The following is a 20,732-nucleotide window of genomic DNA, read 5'->3' on the forward strand; positions in this document are numbered from 1 at the left end:
AACAAAAGACTCTGCCAAACTGGTCCCAAGTGCTTGCCTAAACATAAGCATATCTGCACTAAAACAAAAGTTTTGATTTTCATCAAAAAGCAAACTTTTTGATGTCATCTACTGAGATGACACATAATATAAATACTTGCACCTTTAGCATATGGCATACAAGGTAAATGTCAAACAAAACATTCACTTGAAAAGAATTTGGCCTGCATATAATTCCATAATTGGCCCCCAAGCAGTAATGGCTATGGGCTGAGCAGCTGATTAAAAAAGACTTGCCTTGCCGAGGACCCCTTTTCCTTCTGAATGCAGCTCCCGAATTCAAAGCTTCAAGCAGGCTGTCCATTACGCCAGTTTCGTCACCCTCTGGAGAAAGAGGAAAAATAAACCCATTTTAAATAAAGAAACTACAAGCAGACATTATCATTAGTTGACAGAAGACTTTGCTCCTGGAAAAAGTTTCCTCTAAAAGTTGATGAAAATGACAAATATTTTAGGCACAATAGTTTTGGAAATGTGGCTCATCTCCATAAACCAAGGCATTCCAGGGGGGAAGAAAAGCGCAGCTTGATCTAATGAAATGTGTTTAGAGGAAAAAATTATCGGTGTATTTATTTTATGCATGTTTATTGTATGTTACATTAAAATTCCTCCATGGGTAACATGAAGAGTCCCAAAGCTACGCAGACTACACTGAAATGTCAGCTGTTCCAGTATATAACAGTATCACATAGGAAAGGGGATATGGAGAGTACCTATTGGAATTTGCTAAGCTGCTTTTACTGTAGTATTGGAAAATGTGGAATGGGGCCTATAATATGATTTTCTGAGCAGACAGCCTCAGGGAAATCTGTTTATACCTGGGTTGTGGATACACATAGCTCTATCCTGCCCAGTACAGCATCCTTTATCCGCCTCACTGACCATTTGGGTCACTGAGCTTTAATAAGTAATGAAACCCATGGGAACCTTTCACACACCAACCCACCAAACCTTATAATATAAATGAATGTACTGCTGCAAATCTTTACACGCGAGGATAAAAACCATCCCCCAGTGAACTACCACATACAGAAAAGTGGTTAATAGAATAATAAGCAATCAGGCCTGAGCTGACTGCAATATGTTAATGGGAGAGGACTTATGGCATTGTAAAACACTGTATCAAACATTACTGATTGCAGCAGGCTTCCCAACTACTTTCCAGAGGCACTATATGTTCGGCTTTTCTATTATATTATCTCTATGCTTTTCTAACAGGGAAAATACCACATAAATAACTATATGCAATACAGTATATATTATAATGCTTGCAGAAGCAATGTGAGATAGTAATGCCTATGATTTATTCTTTAGAGATTTCCGAGTGTGCAAGGGGCAGGAAACTCTGAGTGTCACCGTGCTTCTAAACAACAAGCTGCTTGTTTGGATTCATGACAAGAGAACAATAAATGAAAAAATAGATAAATAAATAAAGCATGCATCACGGGGACTTCTTGCTTACGTTTGTTACTAGAGACATTCCCTCCACCGCAGTGCAGGCCTGCCCTCCCTTTCCCTGCATTGCACAAGTACACAGGAGGGAGGAGGCTGAATTAAACAGAGCCAAATACTGTACAGACAGGCAGTTCCATGCGCCCTCTGCTGGCTGACTATAACACTCCATTCATTTATTTAAGGGTGAATATAGAAAAATGATTTTTTTCCCCCTGTAATGATAGTTTTTATACAACAAATATGTCACAGCACTGCAGTATTAAATACCTACTATATACATAAATACCCTCATTATAATATAGTGCTGTAGAATTAAGGTTGACATTATAAATAATAGTATTTGCTCTCCTGTGTGAACTGGAATCAGGGTGCACAGAGCTTACTGCCTACAGTCAACATGGGTTCATAATTTTGGGCTGAGTTCTGCTGGATTCAGTGCAGTTGCTAAGGAGATTATAGGAAGATTTATAGGAATTCGGCCATTGATTGAGCTTCCTACAGAACATTTATTTGTAAAACAAATCACATTCCTTCACACAAGAAAGTGAAACTGTGCAGCTGCGATAATCATCTCATCCTCCCCCCCCAAGAAAAACCCAAAACACAAGAAGCAGCTGCCGCTCTTATTAAGTGAGTACCCATGCTGAGCATGCAATTTTTGGCACTCTTTCCCTTTCATCCCAGAAAGCTGAGGGTTAAACATCAGTTAATCAGTATTTTACCTCCCTGTTGCCACAGCAACAAGCAGTCAATGAGAGCTAAATCTATAAAAGCACATTGGAACATCTGTCATTGCATTTACGGCAGCAGAGTTGCTGACAATGGTGCCATCTGCTGGCAGAACGGTGGTTTTAAAACTTGACCTAGATAGGAATAAGTCCAAGATTTAAGGACAGTATTACTAAAGGCATGTACAACATGCCAATAACAATATACGCGTAACAGGAGCACCAGCCTGGGGTATAATGTAAGTGATTACAATCACTGGGGGGGTACCTAACATTTTGGATTCCCTTCTTCCCCCCAGAGATTATACTTTTCCTTAATCTTCAATTTTGGGACTAAAGCTCAGTTTAAAGCCATGTTTCTAAGAAATCTGCAATATATTGGGTATTACAGTTCCTACTTCACATCTGCAGCATATATGAATGGGATCCGTAATCTAGAATCTCGATATCCAGAAAGCTTTGAATTACAGGAAGGCCATCTCCCTTAGAGTCCATTTTAATAAAATAATTCAAATTATTAATTTAATTATATTAAAAATAAATTTACCTTTTTAATGTAATAATATAACAGTACCTTGTACAGGTATGGGATGCCTTATCCGGAAACCCCTTATCCAGAAACTTCCGAATTACGGGAAGGCCATCTCCCATAGACTCCATTAATAAGCAAATAATTCAAATTTTTGTAAAAATTATTTCCTTTCTTTCTCTCTCTCTCTAATAATAAAACAGTACCTTGTACTTGATCCCAACTAAGATATAATTACCCCTTATTGGGGGCAGAACAGCCCTATTGGGTTTATTTCATGGTTAAATGATTCCCTTTTCTCTGTAATAATAAAACAGTACCTGTACTTGATCCCAACTAAGATATAATTACCCCTTATTGGGGGCAGAACAGCCCTATTGGGTTTATTTAATGGTTAAATGATTCCCTTTTCTCTGTAATAATAAAACAGTACCTTGTACTTGATCCCAACTAAGATATAATTAATCCTTATTGGAGGCAATACAAGCCTATTGGGTTTATTCAATATTTAAATGAATTTTAGCAGACTTAAGTTATGGAGATTCAAATTACAGAAAGATCCCTTATCCGGAAAACCCCGGGTCCCGAGCATTCTGGATAACAGGTCCCGAGCATTCTGGATAACAGGTCCCATACCTGTACTTGATCCCAACTAAGATATAATTATTCTTTATTGGAGGCAAAACAATCCTATTGGGTTTAATTAATGCTTCAATTATTTGAAGTATACAAGTTGCAGTGAACCAAATTATGAAGAGACCCCTTATCAGGAAACCGCTGGTCCCTACCATTCTAGGCTGTGTTCATTGTTGCCATAACATTCACAGCATTCACATTTGTAGAATAGATGTGAAAGTAGCAATTGCCTCTATTGTGACATCAAATAGATTTTATATTTACTTAAACTCAGCAAAAGACAAGGCCATGGAGCCTTAGGGGAGAAATAACTAGTGCAACCCCTAGTGTGGGTTCTCCTATGGCTGCATGAATATCCGTGCCTAACAAAGGGTTATTGTACATGCTTTAGGGCCAAACAGCAATGCTCTGTTATGTAGCCAGAGCCACGAAGGCCATCTGGAGTTGATTAGCAACTGGCCCTGCAGGATATCCTCAAATAACACACAAGTAACATTCTTTGGAAAAGTTAAAAGATTGAGAGAGTAAATTACAGGGGTAGCACATTTTTCCCCTGATGTTCAATACAAGATACCAGGTATTTCTGGGAGATGTTTAATACAGTGAATGACAAACATAGACATACTGCCTGTGGTGCTGTTCTGTAGTAGACTAAGGAACAGGCTTGCTGCTCAGCAAAACTGCATAAAAAGTGGTACAAAAAGTCACAAAGCAATTAAATCATGCTTTGAAGCTGCAAGAACTGTTTACTTATTTAATCAGCTTCTCTCCTGGGACAAGATACCATAAATGTGTCCAGTGCTGCTTTTAAAGCCTAGACGGTGGCCTTGGCATTTCAAGTACACAGAGGCCCCAGAAGCACAGGCAATACTGCTGATATCACTTTAGGGAGATGCAGATAATCAATTATGGATGTATGCCCCAGTGAGGTCTCTAGGTTTGCACCAGGTAAGTCACAGGCCATGATATATTTTGCTTGGTCTTGCACTGCAGAACTGGCTCACGTGAGCTCATCAACACTGGTATTTTGTTCTAGTTCAGCCGGCTCATATTTTGGAACGGGTCTTGATTACTGTGAATGCCAACTTAAGAGGAAGTAGGGTTGACACTTTTCTTGAAAAAAACATACCAACCTTCCTATATTTTAATGTTTACTTATAAATAACATTGACACCAAACAACATTTTCACCAGCCAGGGTACAGGATGAGTAAATCTGGTCATACACTAAAAGATTTGATTGTTTGGGGAGGTCACCCAACAAGCGGATCTTTCCATTCCGATGGGCGACATCCCATTGCTCCCTGGGGCCAAGCGATCAGGGACGAGGACTGCATCAACTGCCCAATGTGCTATTCAGCCCAATGGGAATTTTAAACCTGGCTGATAGACATCTGGTCAAATATTGGCCATATATCTGTCAGGTAAGACAGGTGATAAGCTGCGGACTCAGACCAACACCAGCTTTTATCAGGTCCTGTATGGCCCAGATGCATATTTCTCCATCTAAAGAAGGAGCATGAACTGGTCAAAGGCCCATACAAGTCTAATTAACAATTAGAAAAATACCAATGACAAGCTAGTGCCAGGTAAATATTGCCTATGAAAACTTTATTGTATTTATTTACTATTGATTTTCATTTAGGAAAAACATTTTAATAAATGCCCCCTATTATTGTGTACTGAAAGAATAGGATTTTTTTTTAACTTTAAGGCTGATGCCACACGTGGCGTTTTTACGCTGCGTTTTTTCTCAGCCTAAAAACGCCACACAAGCCACACATGGCGTTTTTCAGCCTAGAACTGGTGACGTAAGCAAATCCCGTTGCCATGGTGCTAATAGTGTGAAATAGCAAAAAACGCTGCGTATTTCTGCTAGGTCTGGCAGCTGCATTTGCGTATACATAGGAATAGCTTGCTTTGCAAGTACTGGCGTATTTCAGCCTACGCTTGAAAAATCCGTGCTAAGGCGTTTTCTAGCGTATTTACGCTTTGTGTGGTTTGCTTCGCGTCTTTTCAAGTTATTTCTATGGATGATGATATCAGGCGTTTTTCAGCCGCCGAGAGAATTAGAAAATACGCAGCGTAAAAACGCCACGTGTGGCATCAGCCTTAATAGAAATGTTAAATAGACCTGGTTTGTTCAGTTAATGATATAATGCAAGTCAGCATGTAAGGACAAGCTGGAAGTAACACCCTATTTGCATAGAAAATGACTCATACAGCAAATCTGTAATTACAGCCCAGAATTTTGTGTTGAAGGTAACAAAATCTTTTCATTGAGTTCTAGTGTATAAGCTTTGACAGCAACTAGCCTCTTTAGCATTCACTGTGCCAAGCAGGAGGCCCCAAAATCATGAACCAAAAACATAACTATGATTTAAATGATTTTGTTTGCATTTTAATTTTGTGCATGTTATTTGCATTTTTATAGGCATTTTATATATTTCTATTTTAATGATAATTCAGTGTGTGTTTAGCTACAGTATTTCATCCTAATAGAGCAAGCAAATGATAAAAAGCTATCATGCTTTTATGATCGATGACATCCTTTCCGAGAGTTAGAACTTTTCTATACTATAAAAATTTCTAGAACAAACTGCACTATATTTTCTCCCATTCCATATCCAGTTGTGTTTTTCTCCAGCCTTATTCTTATTTATAGGAAGGTAAGCTCAAAAAAGTACCTTCTACAAAGGAGCAGATTACCTAAAACTGGGTAAAAAAAAAAAAAAAGAAAAGACTTGGAGGGAAAAAAAACATGTCTATTTTGTCTACTGTTTTAAACACAAAAAGTCTTTGGTACTTGTTATTTCTTGAGCTAAATAGGGCAAACAAACAAAAGCTACCAATGGAGAAAGTCGGAAAGCAGTGCTATGCTGCAAAGAAAGTAAATACTAGAACAGGTATATATATGCCATTCTGTGCACTGCTTACCTGCATTCATATCAATCAGTTGTTCTTTCTTCTGCTGCTTCTCTAACCGTTCCTTCTCTGCCTTCTCTTTGGCAAGTTTGGCTCTTTTCATCTTTTCTTCTGCTTCCCGTCTCTTCTGGTTCTCTTTCAGAGCGTGCTGCATGAAGATAACATAATCTATCTTCAGAGTATTCTAGAGGTGGGTAGGTGTAAGGGGTGCTTGGCATGAAGTGTACTTTGGTGGAACAAATAAATCACTGAACCAGTTAAACTAGTATTCCTTATCTTTCTATTCAGGCCTATTCATATCCCAATCTCTCATTCAACCCACTGCTTAGTAGCTAAGGTAAAAAAAAGACCCTAGCAACCATAAGGGCTCTGGCACACGGGGAGATTAGTTGCCCGCGAAAATCGCCGAAAAAGCCTCGCGAGGCAACTTCGGCGATTTGCGCGAAATCGCGCCGCCGTGTGTGCCATCCCACCGGCGACTTACATTTTTGCCGGTGGGATGGCAGGTGAAGGCAACTCGGGGAGATTAGTCGCCCGCGAACAGGGAGTTTTGTCGCGGGCGACTAATCTCCCCGTGTGCCAGAGCCCTAAATTTCACATTTCAAACTGGAGAGCTGTTGAACAAAATGCTAGGTGAAAACCCCCTTTAAAGTACATGAAGTATATACAATTAGTTCTCTGACTAGCTGGGGAGGTGCTTCAGGTACTATTTTCGCCAGCAAAGTGAATAATTGCCACTGACAAGCAAGGATCTCTCATTACTATATTCAAAATATTTCTTGGCACAACACAGCATATTTGTATATGCCACTGCTAGTCACAAACCCAGCAGTTTGAAAAGCACTGTGTACATTTGTGGCACTACAATTAGTTCAAATAATTGTACTTTAAATGACCCAGGCTCAGCAAACCCTCAACCCGCTCCAGCTTACAAATTAAGTTTGTAGCAAAGGCAGGTAGAGAAAACTCACAAAATTAACCCAAAACTGTACTAAACCATCTGCCTGCCTCAGTGTACTATTTACACTCCGCCGTATTGTTTCTGGCAACTTTATCACCCCAACCCTCATACATAACTTATAATAACTAAAGAATTACTGAAAAACCAATGGGGATTGCTGGCCACTGTTGTCATAAATATGTAAATCCTACATATCCGCATTCTGAGAATGTTCAGAAGAACAGCGAAGCAATGAAAGTATGATCCATTCTTAGGTGGGCTACTGGGACTGAAGTATATATGGGGGTGTGAATATTGTTAGTGGGAGGGAGGAGAGGAGAATGGAGAGTCTAAAAAATCAGAAGGATTATGCCAATGTGATTGTCACTTGCCAAGAACATGTTCCGGAAATTCTGCAGGTCTGCGAAGAACTCTTCAATGGATGTTTTCTTGGGGTCAAACACAAAGTATTTCCCCAAATCTTGGAACAATGACAGCATGTTTTCGTGCATCATGCAAAGCTTAGTATACTGTTCTTGAGCTTCTTTGACAAATATGTATAAAAAATGGTCAAGGTTTATAAACAAAAGGTACAGAAACATGTAAAGCACTAAGACAAATAGAAGGGTGATCACTTTAAATAGCTATAGGCCACAGATGCCTCATTTAACTGTAATACTAATCTAGATTGTAAGCTCTACAGGGCAGGGACCTTCATCCTCTTGTGTCTTTGACTCTTCTCTTATTGCAACTGTATATTTTATTTATTTGTGTTTATTGTAATACTTTGTATTTATCTATTATCTTAATACCCTGTTTGTATTAATGCATTCTACTGTACAGCGTTGCGTACATAAGTAGCGCTTTATAAATAAAGATATACATACATACATACAATACTAATGATGACAGGAAGCTTAAAGCTGGCCATACACACACCGATAAAATCGTACAAAACCTCAGAATTATCGCCCTGACAATTTTCATACTAGGGTCATCAGTCGTTTAGTCGATCGGACAGCTTAGAAAATTTTGGTCGGCTAACGATAAAATCTGCGCATTAATTGTGTATCGGACGATATCCTTTGGGGCACCTACAATGGAGCTCACTTTCTTACAATCAGTGTCTGCCAACTATTTCATTTTCAGAACATCCTCCGATTTGTTATTTTTAGTGTTTAACCTACAATTTTAGTCTAAATATTAGTTCTAAATTTTTGATCAGGGTGCACTGAACAGTTTAGCCACCAATATAGCAGTTTAGCCATCAGGGCACTAACATTAAGACCTTCTTGAGATAATGCTTAAAATTGATCTGTAGTGTATTTTTTTTATTGGTAACGTCAACTTTTAATTCGAGTTAACACAATTTTAATCAATTTATAATAAAAGGATATTGTCATTTTTTCTACAAACTTATCCTTCTCATCTTCTGTTGGTGGGAAGCTATCAATGTCCCTTTGAAGGTCTGCAATCTGCTTTTTCATTTGATCCAGGTTCTTTTGCAATGTTTCAGCTGACACTGGAAGGACAGACAAGAAATTGTATGCACTGCAGCACTGAAGGCAAAACTAGCATGCTATAGAGCCAAAATATACTGTAACTAGGAAGCATAAGACAAAGTATCAGAGTCAAAATGGTGGCAAAAAATACATACTTAAGAGACTTGACATACAGTAAAAGGGGCATGTAATGGGGAAAAGTACCTCTACTGGCCTTTTCTACATGAACCATCTCATCTGGAAACTTCAGTACATCAGGGTAGTCATTCTCACAAGTCTCAACAAGGAAATGCAGCAGTGTGGTCTTCTGGTCCGCTGATTTGGTATCTTTCAACTTGCGAAAAGAGATGAAAATAAAGGCGTTCTTTTAAAATCCGAGAGCAGAGCATTCATCAGAATTAAGTGTAAAACGTAATTAATACAATGCCTCTAAGTTGCACAGTGCATATTCTAATTCACAGACCTGAAGCCATCCCACTTAAGTGTACTGCAAATATGAGATTTGTAGTTTGAACACTCATTTGCTCCACAAGACGCTCTTTAAACTACTTGTGAATAGCTTTTTTTTTATGTTACTGCAACTTTCTTGCGAGCTAAGGGTCCTATGAACAAAGTTCTTGCTTCAAGGGGAGCTTGAACAAAAAAAAAAAAATTCTGACACCAATTACACTAAGGTATGATGTGAGATCAATTTGCGTTCTAATCCTTCAAAGGTGCCCCTGTGAGCCACAAGTCATGCAAACTAAGAGACTTCAGAATCCCTTGGTAATGAACCCAACCAGAAAGGTGTAGAAGAGAGGTGCTTTTTGATTCTAACCTTGCAGAGAAAGCTAATGTCAAAGCCATAAGCATCAGCGTTCCTTGATCCTGCGTTCATGAAGTTCCCAACCAGCAGTGTGATTTCCAGGAGACTAGCAAAGCTTTGGCACTTTTGCACTTCTTCGCAAGCAGCTGTAACTGACACAATGTCTGGCTTGATATTTTCAATTTGCTCATTAAAAAGAAGTTTAAAGAGAATGGCATTTAGTCGTGGCCGCAAACGGGGGACACTGCACATCTGAAAGAGAGTAACATGGACAGAAGTTGTTAAATTATGTTATTTCCAGTTATTGTTTTGCTAAAAGATAAATTAATCTTTCTATACTTAGAAATACATCAAGATATTCAAACAGCTGCCTACCCAGGTACAGTCTCACAGCTTTGTCATGATGCCCAAAGCAGAAAGTTACCACAACCGGGGTAGGACTTTGTTGATGTTTTTTAACAGTGTTCAGTACTGCTAGCAAGGAGAACCCGGCTTCAATACAAACTTCCCAAACCAATTCGGTTTAACTTTCCGAAATGCCAATTCTGCAGAATGTTGCTCTTTTAAAGGGATTTTGTATAAAAGTTGTATACAGTAGAACCCCCATTTTAAGTTTTTCAGGGAACCATAAAAAAATAGTGCAAAATCAAGGAAAATGTAAAATCAGGGGATGTAAAATTGAGGTTTCACTGTATTACATTATAAAATATATTTAGAGCAAATTATCATAAACAATTGGGGGGAGGGGGCAAGCAGAAGTTAGGACACATCTGGTAATACATTTTCCGTGGCAATACATGATATAGCACAAAAAACAACATGATTAAAGTAATACTTACCACTACTCCAAACTGCTCTGGTTCTGCCAAATCCTTGTACTCATTCTTGAACTCTGTTAACATCTGTAACTGATCTGGTTCTGGTAACTGCTTGATCAGATTCTAAAGAAAACAGGAGAGCTGAATTAGAGGAGCTTTCTTGGCGCAAGCCATCATAAGTCACTTTTTATTTGAAATAAATAACATTTTAAATTGTATAGATCTTTTATACACTGAATGCTTATAAAGTGCAACATTATATTCTTCACATATATCCAGCCACAAAACTTCTCTTCCAAGAACTTTTGAACTTTACATTATTCTTTTACACTGCTAATATTATGAATGTGTAAGAGAAGCATCCCCCTGAGGCTGGTCCCAATGGAAAAACCTTAACATAATGCAGGAAGCATCACCTGTTATTTCTCTGCTTAGTTCTATCTCTCAATGTGACAGAGCAGGGAATCGCCAGGAGATCACTTTTTCTTACGCAATATTGCCAAAATCCGTCCCTTTCTTTCTACTAAAACAGCTAGACTGCTCATGCAAGCTCTGATCCTATCCTGACTTGACTACTGTAACCTGCTACTTACCGGCCTCCCTAACTCCCATATTTCCCCCCTACATTATGGGGTATATTTATCATGCTGTGTAAAAAGTGAAGTGAAGCATTACTGGTGATGTTGCCCAGGGCAACCAATCAGCAACTAGATTTCAACAGTTAGAAAACCAAAGCAAAGCATCTGATTGGCTGCTATGAGCATCATCACAGGAAATGTTTTACTCCACTTTTTACACAGCATGATAAATATACCCCTATATTTTAAATACTGCTGCCAGAATTCTCCTCCTCTCATCTAGGAGAGTTCAGGCCCTTCCCCTGCTAAAGTCCTTATCATGGCTTCCTATTAAACAAAGAATAGCATACATACCGTATATACTTGAGTATAAGCCGAGTTTTTCAGCACCAATAATGTGCTGAAAAAGGCACCCTCGAGTATATACGGTAGTTTACGTTCTGCACTCCCGGACGTGCGCTTGCTCGCGCGTGTGCGTGCTGGGCTTGGGATGGACAAGGATGCGCAACGAGTGAGCGTGCTGGGGTGGCTGATTGTCATCAGCGCCGGTAGGACTAAGGCAGGAACATACGATACATCGCCCAATCTGCAGTTAACTTAGTTATACTTTTCATGCACTTTGTCAGTGGTTCACCATCATGGCCTCTTCCAGGTATAATATAGGTTATATTGCAACTTTGGTGTGAGTGTGAAAGACACAAAGCTTGGATATAGGATACTGGAGATGGCTCAAAATTTATAAAAATAGAATCAAATTGTTGTATTTGATGCGCCGGTTGGACAAGGATGCATGGTGATATTGCTGCCTATACTGTCTCCTATGCAGTTCTGCAATGCAGTTCCAATTGGGCATAGGTATTACCGTTCATGTTGTGGTGCAAACAGCCACATGTATTATCATAACGTATCTCTTAGGTCTGAATGTAAACTTAAAATTGCATAAGTTAGTAACAGGGGGGGTTCACACTGCGCTACATGGGATATGCCACAGTTTGAAGAAAATGGGCCTTTTGTGCTCCATTGCAGAAAACATGGCAGATTGCATCCTGCCCTGCACATAGTAAGGGAATGCTCTTATGTTTTTTTTAATTTACTTTTATTTATTTCACATCAGTCCCTGCCCTGGAGAAGCTTGCAATCTAAGGTCCATATCTGGTTGCTATGGCCTTGTTTACCTTAGCAACCAGAGAGTGGTTTTCAGAAGAGACTGGATGAGATAAGAGTCAGAAATATTTACTGTTTCCTAGTACACATGATCTTATCTTTCTTAAACTTGTGATTCTACATCACTCACCCCAAAAAGTATACAGAACTATGTAAGAATTAAATAACAAATTTACACATCACAATTTCAATATGTATGTAAAATTAAATGAGATATTAACCTGTACAACCTTGCATATGGTTATCTTATGTTGGATGCGCCTCATTTTCCAGCCCATACCTTGTGTATAGTACCTTTATTAATATGGTAGTCATGTAAGCACTTGTGAGTGTCCTTTTATTAAATAATTTGATTATTGAAACTTAGCAGTAGCGGCTGCATTTCCCACCCTAGGCTTATACTTGAGTCAATAAGTTTTTCCAGTTTTCTTCGGCTTATACTCGGGTCGGCTTATACTCGAGTATATACGGTACTGCAGTTTCCCACCTTAAACCTTTCTGCCTTGCTGCCCCTTATATTTGGAATGCCCTCCCTGATATTCTCCGGAGAGAATCCTCCCTCAGTCTTTTTAAAACTAAACTTAAAGACTCCCTTTTGGAGCACTCGCACAGCACCTGATCTGGTACATATTGTAGTGTCACCCACTGTGACCTACAGCACTTATATTTGCCTATCTGTGTCTGTAAGCTACCCTCCCATATAGATTGTAAGCTCTACGGGGCAGGGACCTCTATCCACTTGCGTCTTTGACTCTTATCTTTTTGCAACTGTATCTTGTATTTATTTGCATTTATTGTTATACTTTGTATTTATCTATTATCATCTTAATAACTCCCTGTTTGTATTAATGTATTCTACTGTACAGCGTTGCGTACATGAGTAGCGCTTTATAAATAAAGATATACATATATATATATACATCAGTAACAAACTTCTGCTGTTCTGCTCAGACAAACTAACACCCCACTCATGTCACACATTCATGATATTTGCATTGTAAATTGCATATATGATAAAAAAAGAGAAAACAATATTGCTGCAGCAGAAGAGTACTCTGAGTAATATTACATTAAGGTTTGTGTGTGAATATATATATTCCCTTTAAAGAACTAAACCCTAAAAATGAATATGGCTAGAAATGCCATATTTTAAATATTAAACATATTGCACCAGCCTAAAGGGTCAGCAACTCTGTAACATCACCATCTTGGATTTTGTTAGACATGCCAGTGGCACTCACATGCTCAGTAAGCTCTGGGCAGCTGTTGAGAAGCTAAGCTTAGGGGACATTGCAAATTATCAAGCAAAAAATGAGGTTTGCCTGTCATGTAAGCTTATACTACTGGACTAATTATTAAATAACTGTGTGTTTATTTACGCTACTACAATTTTGAAAGTTAGATTAGAAAGTTATCATTTCAATGGAAACTAGCATGTTTTTGTGATGCTGGGGAATTTTTAGCCAAATATACAAAGGATGTAAATTCTCAAAGCCAACACACCCTTACAGGGCTGGAGATGGAGTAATCATAGGGATTATCTGTTTTAGAATGTATACCAATGATTCTGACATAATAATTATCACATCGCATGCAAGCTATTCTGAAGAAAAATAAATAATTAGCCATTCAGATGATCTTACTTTCTGAACACTCAGTCTTTATACTCTAGCAACTTGTATTTTACATAGGGACTAAAATCCTATACTTGGTAAACAGAACTCTAGTGACCAAGACAAATCCAGGTAATGGTTTTTTTTACTTACTGAAACCATAGATTCAGTCAGCACTTCCTCATTGACCTGTAGGATCACATTTTTGATCTCTTCGTATGGCATGCGGAACGACCCAAGGAAGATTGCTGCAAAGGCAAAAAAAACCCCACCAATCAATAACAGGAACGCACACCAGCCTGACTTAGCTAAAGAGAAAGAGTATGGAGAATTAAAGTGATGGTATTGTAGAGTAGGGTGTAATGTATCTAGAACGCTAACATTTTTAGCCAATGTTTGTTCTTAACAAATTTAGTGCCATTACAGCCTTTCATTAAATATGTATTTCTATCCATTAATATCATTTAGCTACCTATCTTCTTTTGCATGACTGTAAAATCCACAAGCATTATTGCCAAAAGATACTAAAGGAGCAAAATTAATTGACATATTGGAAGCATGCAAGTGCCTGTGGGAACGTGTATGTGGATGTGTATACCAGAAGCATCAAATATGCTTTCTTACTTATTGCATTCTATCATATCATCACACAAAATTATATATATGAAAGTTTTGTTTTCCTGTCCAGTTTTGCTGCAGTGATCACTCTAAGCTTCTACTTGGGAAATAAGAAGCCAACTATTAAAAATGAATTAAAGGATGCTTGCCCTCAAGCACACTGGGTGTATGTTTACTGGGTGCAATTCCAGTTCCTTAAGTGGTATGTATGCTGAATGGTATTGTAAAGGGAGGAAGCCCTCCCCTGAATGTAAATGGTTTGTCTCCTTCTTGACTCATGCCAAGTTTAAACAGACAGGCAACATACGGATAGCTTATTACTAATAAAGCAGTGCTAAAACCCTTTTCACAGCCATGGTGGCACAAAATGAAGTTGGAAGAAAAATGAAGAGAAGGAGATTTAAATTTACGTTGAGGGCCGGGGGGGGGGGGGGGGCAATTTATTGAGTGCCCTCCAGTAAATAAAACTGCTAACTTTTTCTCCAGGTTGGCACTGCTCTTTGGAAAAATAATTACACTTGTCCAGGCTTCTTTATTACTTAGTTCCCCCCATTTTAGCTGACTCTCCCAGGAAACCCTGTGCATGGCTGAAAACAAAAGATACATAAGATATCCACTCTTGCTAGGACTTTATGGTCTATGCAATGCATATGCAGTGCATTTGAGTAAGTGTTTATGTATGTGTCACAACTTGAACATAATTTACCAGAGCAGATTGCATTGAAATTGGTAAATTACACGCAAGTTGCATTTTGGTAATTTCTATAATACAGGTATAGGACCCGTTATCCAGAATGCTCGGGACCAAGGGTATTCCGGATAAGGGGTCTTTCCGTAATTCGGATCTTCATACCTTAAGTCTACTAAAAAATCAATAAAACATTAATTAAATCCAATAGGATTGTTTTGCATCCAATAAGGATTAATTATATCTTAGTTAGGATCAAATACAAAGCACAGTTTTATTATTACAGAGAAAAAGGAAATCAATTTTAAAAATCCTAATTATTTGATTATAATGGAGTCTATGGGAGACAGGCTTTCAGTAATTCCTGAGCTTTCTGGATAATGGGTTTCCGGATAAGGGGTCCGATACCTGTAGTATGAAATTCTAGTGGCCCAAACCTCAGAGTGCCTTAAAATGCAGTTTCTGCATAATTTATTAAAGGCAAGTCAGTAGGTACAACATGCAAAAAAGTCCTGGAAATAAGAGTTCATCAAGGTAGGTGTTAATTCTAAGGTTCTATTGTATCCGTATGCCCTTTACCTTACAGCTTGCACCTTCTTCAGCAAAATGGACACAATCAGCAACTTAGTGCATGTGTAATTTATATAATATATTGATGCAAGTGCCTTAGTAAATAGCATCTGGATAGATGCAATTTTGCACTGCGCCTTGTAATAAAAGGTAGGCCTTAGATCCAGTTTAAAACCTTTGTAACTAAGACAATAGCACAGGACATATCTGCTAATTTGTTAAGAAAATGCTAATACACATACATGGATAGAAGTGTTTCTCTAATACAAAAAAGGGTGCTACTCATCAGTACTGAGAAAGTTACATATCCTTTAGAAAAGTCTTAAGGAGGGCTGGGCTCACGATCTTATAAGACAAATAAATTTAACTCAGCAATGTCCATCCTGTGACCCTCCATCTGTTTACTCCAGCTAAGGGGCTGTAGGTTTGGCCGACAGAGGGAAGGTGGGATGTGTAGGTTAAAGGCAGCTAGTTGTACATCCTTAATGTTAAAAACTATAATCCCCTTTTTGTTCTTTGATCATCATTGTGATACCCTCTGCCCTACCGTAAAACTACATCGGCTAAATCTGAAACCAAACTGCTTTATAAATTCAATATTTGTGTTTGATCTTTCATAAATATTTTGATCTAAGATAGCACTGGTGAATATTTGTAAATTTTTACATAACCATTTGTGAATGTTATTTTCCCTGTTAGATCAGTTTGTATTTTAGTATTAATGGCTCTTTGATCTGTTAGATATCACCTTGTGTTTCCGTGCATGCTTTCATAGCCTACTCAGATATAGCAACTTCTGGCATCCCTGTATCAGATTAGGTTGCACACAGAAATGGATACAAAATGTATCATTGTGCAACAGATTGCTGATCAATCTTCCCAACACGTACAAGTGTAACTGAATTTCACCAAATGCCAAAGATGTTCCACTGGCGAAAGTTTTAAATTAAATTATTTACAAAACAACCAAAATTAGTAGTTTTAATGAAATTGCCTTAGTGCTCTGCGGCACAAATGTGGAAGGGCTTGGAATGGCGTGAAAGCTTCCCACACTGGTAATTATCTCTGGGGTTAAAGGAATACTGTCATGGGTAAACATGTTTTTTTTTTTCAAAATATAAAATAGTTAATAGACCTTCTCCAGCAGAATTCTGCATTGAAATCTGTTTTTTTTTTTTTTTAAAGAATGAACAGATTTTTCTCTTTCATTTTAAAATTTCACATGGGGCCACAGCCATGTGACTTGTGCACTAATAAACTTCGGTCAATTTTCCCACCCCCACCTCCAGCAGCCGATCAGCAGAACAATGGTAAAGGAGCAAGATAGCAGCTCCCAGTAGGTATCAGAATAGCACTCAATAGTTAGAAATCCAAGTCTGGATTGGGACTCCTCCAGTTACATGGGAGTAGAGAAACAATGCATTGTAAACAGTGTAAATTAGAAATAAAAGGCACACCACAAAAAATCATGATAGAATCCCATTAAGACTTACATAGGTTTTGGGCTGTCTTGGAATCCAAGACTTTGAGCTCCTTTGTCTTTTTCTTCTGGGCTGCTTTTTTGTCATCACCATCTTCTGCTTTTTTTGCTAGAAGAGAGCAATAAAATGGTAAGAGCTAAAACACAGAGATTAAAATGATACTTAAAAGAAGGAAAATGATCCTCCTGGCATTTATTGTTTTCTAACACAATTAAATACTTCATATCAATACAACCGCTACTCACAAAATTCAGTTCCTTTACAATTCATTCTACTGTAAAAGTCACCCCATAAAATCCCTTTGCACCCTCTTCTTGGGCAACTCTTTACAAAGGATCTAGCAGGGTAAATGTTATGTTTGTGTGGGTTTATGCAGAAACAGTATGCAAATTCCCACCAGTGTAAAACTCTCAGAGCAATTACTCAGAATGAGTATTGGCAAAGTGCAGCATGCATAGGGAAAGTGAATGTCTGATTGTTAATGAGTTATTACACCATGCAAATGTGATTCTATAATACTTTTCCTAGCTGTTAGCACACATTACAGCTGAAAGTGTGACTCAAAGAACCCATTACTCCTCAGTGTGTCATTGTAGCTACGCCTTTCAATTTTCTGATTCAAAATACATTAGTTCGCAATTTTTAACATAAATTTATATTCCACGCCCTTGGTTATGTTAATTTTGCACCTCTCTCAGTTAAGTTCCAAGGGGGAGATCTATTAAAGGGTGAAAACAGAGCTTCACTATTCACTTGATTAATGTATAGGAATTTATATAATACACTTAAATCCCTAAAATTCTATATAAGTCAACTTCAAACTGATCATACTAATGTATGATTGTTTGATTTTAGTATAAAACCAATATAAAATCGAAATGCTTTTTATTCTGGGGAATTACACGCAGCATCACACAAGCAGAGGTTTCCATATGGAACATAAAATTCTTCAATGACATTTTAAATTTAGAACACATTAATGGAGAAACAATCCACTGATCACTGTTCCAATGCTTCCTGCCAGACACCTTATCCTACAGTGGAAAGTTCCATCTTCTTCCTGGGGCTGACTGCAGCCAGCATCTTATTGTAAATATAAATGAATTATATTTCTGCTAGTTTTAATCTGCAGGTCCCCCTAATTTTGTAGCTTAATTGTCCTTTATCATAGGCAACACCACATATCTAATAGGAATTGGTTACTTTTTATCTATGAGATAACATGGAAAAGGCACTGGTGATGAGACACACTGGCAGCACTAAAAAACAGATTCAGCATGTATAAAGTAAGGCCACAGATGTGTACAAGTATGTCTCATCCTTTCAGGAAATGTGTGTGGGCTTTTCCCTTGGGAATGCCCTACGGCAGGATCTTACACACACACCATTCAGAAATAGACTAAGTCCAACAGGGAACAGGAAGGATCCCTTCCTAAGACAGACAGGTGCAGGAAACCTGTTGGATGTGCCGATAGCTAAATATGGGTATACAGAAATACATGCAGTAAGAAACAGTTGCCCGGAGGGATCAAATCCTGCCTAAAGGAAATGTCCTCATTGCACACACAGACAAAATGATAAACGTATTATCTAGTACTGCTTCTAGAGTTTGTTAAATAGCAATATTATCTGCAGAATATGAAGCTTTAAGCAGCGATGTTCAACCTGTGACTTTCTAGCAACCCTAAATGCAGTGCGGCATGGGGTACTTTTGGGGTGTGTGCTGAAACACACATATGCCATTAGCCTTCCCTTTTGGACCCTCATAGCTAATTTAGACAAAGGCCTCCACTAAGAAGCATACTTTAATGTCTTTTCTCATGTGTTCTTAGTCCAATATTTGATCAGGGACCCTCTGATCCGATCAGGTTTACAGGAATAAGAAAACATGTTTGTATCACCCATTCAATCATAGCTCTGAGAATATCTAAGACAGTAACTGTTTTTCCCCAAATCTTACCCTCGAGAACCTTTAGGGGGGCTTCTACAAATATCTAGTAGAAAAAAATATGCATTCTCCTCACATCTAACCACAGATCACCTTACTGCTTCTGCCCCCCCAGTCACTGCTCTGGTGGCCCACAGTTTGGGAATCACTGCTCTAGACTCTCCAATCATTTTGACAATGCAAGAGAAGAATGTTCTTTTTCCAAGGAAACATATATTCTGACTGTAAAATGCAAAACTCCACTGTGAATAAAATCCCTAATTTTATTACAAGTATGTTAAAAGTTACACTTACAGACAGTCCATTCCCACTCCCATATACTTAAGAATTATCTAGTTCCACAGGGCACAAAAAAAAGCACAAATTTTATTGTATAACCTTTGAGAAAGTCAGCACTGAGACATTTTGTCTGTTTTTTGGGGTCCCAGAAAATCTGAAAATAACTTGTAACTAATATATTTTTGATATTTTTATTGTATATGTAATTTTTTAAAATTTCCTTTTGTTCACCAGCGCCCTCTATCGTGTATATGTATTAAATCTAAATTTCAGACTACTAGGAAACACAATTTACACATGCAAAACATAATTATAACTATTTATTTTGATTGTAAGCTCTTTTGGGCAGGGCCCTCTTCACTTCTTGTATCGGTTATTGATTGCTTTATATGTTACTCTGTATGTCCAATGTATGTAACCCACTTATTGTACAGCGCTGCGGAATATGTTGGCGCTTTATAAATAAATGTTAATGTAATTTAGAGGCTGTTTTAAGTAGATTTATACAATTTTTACTGTTATGAAAAAAATAACTACTTATGATGGATTTAATTCCTGTGGTTTCAGTAAAGTTTATGACCTAACTAAAGCCAGGGGATGATTTTACACAAAGGCATAAACGTTTGGGGAAAACTTGTGGATTTGTCATTTCAACATTCCATTCCCAGTTGCAAATCCCTCCCCTGAAAAACCTACAATACAATCTGAAGCATAATTATCTTATGTAGGTCAGGATATTTGCTGCTGGAATTTAATAAAAGATTACAATCCAAAGCTTTGGTACGATGTTGCTTAATATAGCATAAATTCATGTCATTATGTGCCAATCTGCCATGACCTGCTTTCCCTATGCCCTATATATTTTATCAGGAATCTATAGTTTACAAATATCAAGCTCCGGCTTTCCCCGTACAAAGCCTGCAGAACAACCTAACCGTCTCTGGACAGCTTCACTGTGAAATCCGTTTTACAATCTGCGTCATTGGCACAAAATGGAGAGAAGCTTAAAATGGCCTGGTGCTGGGAGAAAAAATAAATACAACTATCTCCAAATATAGCTCAATTGCACAGCCTGCTGCTCGAACACAAGAAGTGCAGGACCTGTTTTACATCTCTAAAATACAGGGATTTTTTTGTTTTTCATTCCCAGAAATTCAGTAAAATCTTTGGGTGCCTTGGCTACTAGGTCAGGGGGGCTTTAACAGAGCTGAGCTCAAAATAAATGGGGACTGACCCTGTAAAAGTGTCACTTTGAGTTTATAAGGGACAATTATGTTAAAAGTAAGTATTGGGAATTCTGTGGCATTGTGGGGATGCCTTCTGGCACAATCTGCCATAAAAATACTTTCAATTGCCCTGTTCTCTGGCCTACTTATGGAGCCCTATTGTCTGGCTATAACATATATCCTTTGGCTGG

The 20,732-nt window shown here is 38.1% G+C and overlaps 1 protein-coding gene across 4 annotated transcripts in view; it reads right to left on the minus strand.

Moving 5' to 3' along the window:
* diaph1 (diaphanous related formin 1) overlaps window positions 1–20,732 on the minus strand; it is a 140,411-nt gene that overhangs the window by 8,958 nt on the left and 110,721 nt on the right. For 3 of the 4 annotated variants that reach the window (XM_012959694.3, XM_031898781.1, XM_012959695.3), the window contains 9 exons: window positions 17,101–17,196; window positions 13,885–13,979; window positions 10,398–10,499; window positions 9,571–9,810; window positions 8,958–9,087; window positions 8,649–8,773; window positions 7,644–7,808; window positions 6,324–6,459; window positions 277–363 (listed from right to left, as the gene is read on the minus strand). In XM_012959694.3, the coding sequence (XP_012815148.2) occupies window positions 277–363; window positions 6,324–6,459; window positions 7,644–7,808; window positions 8,649–8,773; window positions 8,958–9,087; window positions 9,571–9,810; window positions 10,398–10,499; window positions 13,885–13,979; window positions 17,101–17,196 (1,176 nt within the window). Of the gene's footprint in view, window positions 1–276; window positions 364–6,323; window positions 6,460–7,643; window positions 7,810–8,648; window positions 8,774–8,957; window positions 9,088–9,570; window positions 9,811–10,397; window positions 10,500–13,884; window positions 13,980–17,100; window positions 17,197–20,732 lie in introns of all 4 variants that reach the window. The other variant, XM_031898780.1, reaches the window with a different exon arrangement.

The sequence above is a fragment of the Xenopus tropicalis genome, chromosome 3, assembly GCF_000004195.4.
Source record: "Xenopus tropicalis strain Nigerian chromosome 3, UCB_Xtro_10.0, whole genome shotgun sequence".
Taxonomy (NCBI): Eukaryota; Metazoa; Chordata; class Amphibia; order Anura; family Pipidae; genus Xenopus; species Xenopus tropicalis.